Consider the following 5,908-nt stretch of genomic DNA (forward strand, 5'->3'; position numbering starts at 1 on the left):
AGTTAAGGATGTTGTTGTGAAGAAATGGGTAATACCAGCAAAGAGTCCTTACAATAAATACAAAAAACACGCTATTCGTAGTTTTAATGTATGTGGACCTAACATTTAATTTATTTTCTTCGTTTCTTTTTACTTGCAACACTTACTTTTCACTTTTGCATTATCCATGTACAAAGTGTGACAACTTGCTTGAATTTCTTGTCTTACAGGAAGAAATGAAGTTACTACACCATCCAAACTTTTATTGTCATCCTTACTTTATGAACATACTTGGCTATTGCGCAGAAGATAACAATGAACGGCTAGGTGTTGTGTATGATTTCAAAGCATTGGATTACTTAGAGAATCTCATACCTAATGGTAAGTATAGGCATCAAGTAAATTAACATTCGTGTATATTGAACATTTTAAAGTACTCCCTCCGTTTTATAGTGTAAATTAGACATGAGATATTTTTTTTTTTAGGAAATATAGTTACTTCTTCAAGAGAGTAACTTTTTCAATAAAATTAAACATAGGTTATTAAATTAGGGGTAGCTGTTATGTGTATCATTAGGGTAACTTTTAATCAAATTAGAGCTACCTTAATTTTGGATTCATGGCCCTTCCCCGATTAATTTTTGTATGATTTTTTTAAATTCGTTTTCATTATCATTCATTGTCAATTGTAGATGCCGTATGGCTTTTTTTATCAATGAAATTTAGTGTCCTTTAGGACTTCTTTCAAAAAAAAAAATAAATAAAAAATAAAAAATAAAAAATTAGAGCTACCTTAAAACCGATGTACAACAATATTTATTGTACACCTGACTTATTTAAATATATAAATATTCCCATTCTATTCTTTGGCTGACACGTGCACCTTATATTAATACTTGTAGATAGCTTCAAGTGGTTGCAAAGAGTCAAGGTGGCGCTGGTTTTGGCGTGCATTATGGAACGTATGCATAAGAAGCATGTAGATCTCCCTTCGGTTACCGCTAGAATTAATCCTGCTTATGTTATTCTGGATCAGGTTTGCTTTCTTAATTGTGACTAGTATCTTTTATTATGTACATTTGATAATATTATCTCTATTTCAATTTTTATTTAAATTTGAAAAACTTTAGGATTATATGCCAGTATCGTACAACTTTAATCGAAGACGATACGATTTTAGAGAAGAAGACAATTATGACTATCGTATTGGAAAAGATTACCTAGATTCAAGGAATGACTATGAAGGTATGTATGCATGCTGATTAATTGTTTTACTTTCCCCGTTTCATATTATGAACAACATTGCATGGAGGACTATTTAGCATAATTTTGGCCTATTATTTATTGACCCTAACAATTTGTTAACATACAGTTAAAAAATATGGACGAACACTTTTGAGGCTGATATCGAAAAGAGCACACCGGTGCCCCATTGATAAACGCCACACATATGAATGTGATACGAAACATCGATGGATAGCAGCGCAGAAAGATGATTTTGATATTACTTCCTCCTTGTGTAAGTCAGAGGTATCATTAGTGCATAAAGAATTGATCGATGATCCAACCTATGATGTTGTTGATGGTTTGAAAATAACACGCCTTGCAATGCGTTGTTTAGATGATCCTCAACATCGGCCAAGCATGCACGCAATCGTCAAATACCTATGTAAGTTACAGGTTGTTAAAAAAAATTTGGGATGTAATAGACCATAACGAAGTTATAAGTACTTACCTTTGATTTGGGCTATTATTTTAGCATACGTGTGTTATCTCAAGAAATTGAGCAAAAATTGCTTTTTCGTGCAAATAAGTAGAGAAGATAGTTCATTTTGTTCAAAGAGTAAAATTACGTGTATATGATAACTGATTGTACGGTACAACTGGTCTTATGACAAACGTAAGCTATTGATGGGTGTAAATTAGATTGATATGGAGTAATTGAGAACACATTGTAATCAAGATTAATTTCTTCCAAAGTTATATTATAACATATATTTTGCTAAGAGATTGACATTAGTTTCTTCTCTTATAAAGTTATACTATATAGTTCACAAATCTTATTAATCAACTAATCGAGAGCTACTTCACTTGCCACAAACTTGAGCCGATACTTGTGCCATCCGATCTATGTGAATCCCTGCGTTACAAAAGTTTGCGAATGCTCGAGCGTACTTCTTTCCATAGGATTGTAAGGATCCACAATGCTCTTCATAAGTACTTACCTACATACCATAATCAACCATTCAAATTAAAATCTAGCCATATAAAAATACACGTCTAAAATCAAAATTAAATTAAACTACATTACATTTGGTAACATTGATCATTCTAACCTACCGTGATTGTAATGTGAATAAAATGGTTATATAGTACGTACCATTGCTTTGAAGCAATCCCAATCATCAACAAGAGGAGTTCCCGCTGGCCTATTCTTTGTAAGATATGAAGGACCGCGCGATTCACCAAATAATTGTTTTGCAATTGCTTCCACACTTTGATCTACATGTTTCCTTTGAAAAATCACTTCATCTAAACGCTTTTGAGCCTCAATTTTTTGTTTAGAGCCTTCGGGAGCTCTTCGGACCTATTAAGAAATCGAGAATGTTGTGAGAATTATAATAATGTTATCCTAGAACATTAATATTGTTTGATCCATTAAGAGATTGATACCATTTCTTTGAAGTAAATAAGATCAGCTTCGCGTTGCTCAACCACGTACAATGGAGTGATTGGCTTGGATTGGTTGGTCATGGAATAAGTTTGATTTGGCTTCCTAGATTCCAAAGCAATGTAAATAGAAAGATAATTTGAACTCAAGTGAACGTCACCATATTCAATTACATGAGACATTTCACTTGTCCTGTTTTTCACCTACATGATTACAAAGTTAATTGTCTTAGATCTAATTTGCACCATATAAAAACTAAATTGCTCAATCCGGGAGGTAACATGAAAAGATCGAATGAAGCCTTAATCTTACCGCGGCGAATTGTTGTCTCAAAGTCTCATTTCTTGGATCTTTTCTTTCACTGTTTAATATAGTAAAGAGAAACCAAACTTTAGTTTGCATAAAGATTGAACTATTGCACGTACGTATAATATACCACAAATCATGCATGAACAAGACAAGCTCTAGTTAATTCTATCTTCATATGTTTAATTAAATAAAAAAAAGAAAAGAGTGTTATAATTACTTGTCCATTTAGATATTTCATAAGCAAAATTTATTTACCTATCTTCCATCCAAGAGATACTATACAAGTCACCCAAACATGTATTATTGTATTCCGATGGGACGCCAGGGTCTCCACCACAATAGGTTGCGTAACTACTCTCGTCGGGGTTTGACGCAGTTGTTGCAAATATGCTTAGGTTATTTGGCAAAAGACCATCAAAAATACTTCCAGATTCACAAGCTTCAATATAAATAACCTATAAAGGCAAAAATTAATTAAGTGCCTAATGTAACAATAATATACAATAATTAATGTGAATTATTGATATGACAATTAAATTTGGCAAGAAATAAATGTTAATTAGCATTAGCTAAATTGATCTTACCATGGATTTGTAGGTATTTGAAGCATGCTTCTTTTTCAAAACTTCTATGAAATCCTTGGCGTAAATTGCAGGCTCGTTTTGAGGCATTCCTAGTGTTTCACACAGAGAAAAAATCACTACATAAATTTGCATTCTATACAACATGGGATTTACACCATGCAAAAATATAATATGCTTATAATATATTAATAACCATATATTAAACTTTTTTTTTAAGATAATAAATATTTTTTGACAATTTAGACAAATAAATTTTTTAAAAAAAAAACACAATTTCATATACAAATGTAATACTCGTACAAGATTTGGGTCCATTTAATTTTTTGAGGAATTAATAATCCACTTAAAACCAAGATACCAAAAAAAAAATGAATTTAGTAATTTACCAAGCATCCCTGCAGAACCATGGTCAGAATAGAAAATGAAAATGTGATCATTTGGACCGCTGTCCAAAACCTTTCCACTACCTCCTTTGATGGCTTTTTTATCACCAAGTATAGCCGCGAAGAAATTTTTAGTAGTCAAATTTTTTCCTGTATAATCCTGTTCACACCAATGTAATGTTTTTTTAGGGTGCCAATCGAATGCAACCCTTGTAAATGATATGAATACGTAGTTCTAGGCCACTATATACACACATAAAACATACAGAGTATAAATTCCTATATTTTCTAATAAATGTTTTTTTTTTTTTTTTGTTTTTTGTTTTTTGTATTAGATGCAACAATTGACGAGAAATTGATCTTAATTAAACAATATTAGCTTTTTCACATTTAAATAATACATTCCTATTTACAAATTTTGACCATAAATTTTCATTGCTATTTAAAATCATAGATAATAAAAAAAAATTCTTTTTTTTTTATTTGGGACACGAAAATAATTTTGAATTCAAATCAATATAACATCTTTAAACAATGTGTGTGAATATATATATATATACCTTGGAAAACTCCCCTCAAAAAAAAAAAAAAAAAAAAAAAAACAAACAAACCACTTTTGGTAATTAATCTCGAGCATAGTGTATATTTTAAATTTGAAAGTTATAAGAACCACAACTAGATACTAGTAAATTACATAATTTCATCTATTTAGTTGAAATTTTTTTATTTAATTTGGTTACAGAGAAAGTACTCCGGTCGTCCTATTTTAGTGGTCATATATATATATATATATATATGAGGGAATGTCGTCTGATCTTTAGTCAAAAATTCAATTCTAGGAGAGAGTCAAACCTTAGGAACATCTGTATAAACGTTTCTGCCAACTGGTCTATTTATAATAACACCTTGGTTAGGATTATCTACGTTAAATGCAATGTCGTCATACATGAAGACGATGATATTTTCATCTTTAAGACCGCCCTGCTTCATAACTTGGTATGCATGACAAACATCTGCCTGCAAATTATGTATATCACAACTTATTAATAAAAAATGTACTCTATATAATAAAAATAACTTTGCGAAATTGGGTTTAATTAAGCTATAAATATGTGCTCACTTAGTAATAAAATTAAATAAATGTACCTGATGCCTATAATTTTCATAACCACGTACTGGAGCCAGCTATTAATATTGCCCATTTTTTCCCTCCATTCAAAAAAATATCGGAATTATTTGACGAATCTAGAGACAAGTCATCAAACACTTTACTTGTAAGACGACATTCAACACTTAAAGAGAAAAACAATGCAAAAATTATGACTGTCAATTGGATTATCATCAAATGACAAGAATTTTTCCTCATTGCAATTTTATGAATTTATGAAAATATAAACTAATATTTTGTTGTATGATACATATAATGAGAAGTAAGAAGTTATTTTATAGGCAAAAAAGTTATTTACTTGAAAAAATAAATTTTAAATTTTATGATATTTTGTGAATTATGTGGTCCATATAAGTAATATAACTTGTTGCATTGTAACTCTAATCTAACCAAATGTATCAAGCAACAAACATTATGCACATTTCACTACATGAAATTATGGAAAAGTATCAACAAATTTACAACAAATGTAATTTGCGTGCAAGTTGCAATCAAATTTATGCTACATTTAACAAACAAATAAAACTGATTGTATGCAAAAGTGCAAAGACTTGATTTCTTTTCACACAATGACTTGATTTTTTTCATAAATTTGTGATTTCTTTCCTTATTTAGATGATTTGGTTTGTTTCCATGTTGTAATTTAGGCAAATTGAATTTTTAATTTAGATTAGAAATGTTAAAATGGTCGGTGGAATTGATTTTGGGTCGAACAGGTTTGTGTAGTTTTGGTCAATTTCAAATACGTGTTACTTAATCATGTTTCAAAATGCTCGATCTCAGTCGGTCACGCCGATGTCCTTTTCATTATTTC

The 5,908-nt window shown here is 30.5% G+C and overlaps 1 protein-coding gene across 1 annotated transcript; it reads right to left on the minus strand.

Annotated features, from left to right (window-relative positions):
- Positions 1-2,066: 2,066 nt before the first annotated feature.
- LOC145591763 (vacuolar-processing enzyme-like) lies at positions 2,067-5,128 on the minus strand. Its single transcript, XM_081648265.1, has 9 exons — positions 5,096-5,128; positions 4,779-4,943; positions 3,930-4,086; positions 3,544-3,632; positions 3,215-3,414; positions 2,963-3,011; positions 2,653-2,853; positions 2,360-2,566; positions 2,067-2,204 (listed from the first exon to the last, which is right to left on the minus strand). Exons 1-9 carry the CDS (start codon positions 5,126-5,128, stop codon positions 2,067-2,069), a joined length of 1,239 nt encoding a protein of 412 aa, XP_081504391.1.
- Positions 5,129-5,908: the final 780 nt, after the last annotated feature.

Source organism: Chenopodium album, chromosome 18 (assembly GCF_948465745.1).
Source record: "Chenopodium album chromosome 18, dcCheAlbu1.1, whole genome shotgun sequence".
NCBI classification, from domain to species: domain Eukaryota; kingdom Viridiplantae; phylum Streptophyta; class Magnoliopsida; order Caryophyllales; family Amaranthaceae; genus Chenopodium; species Chenopodium album.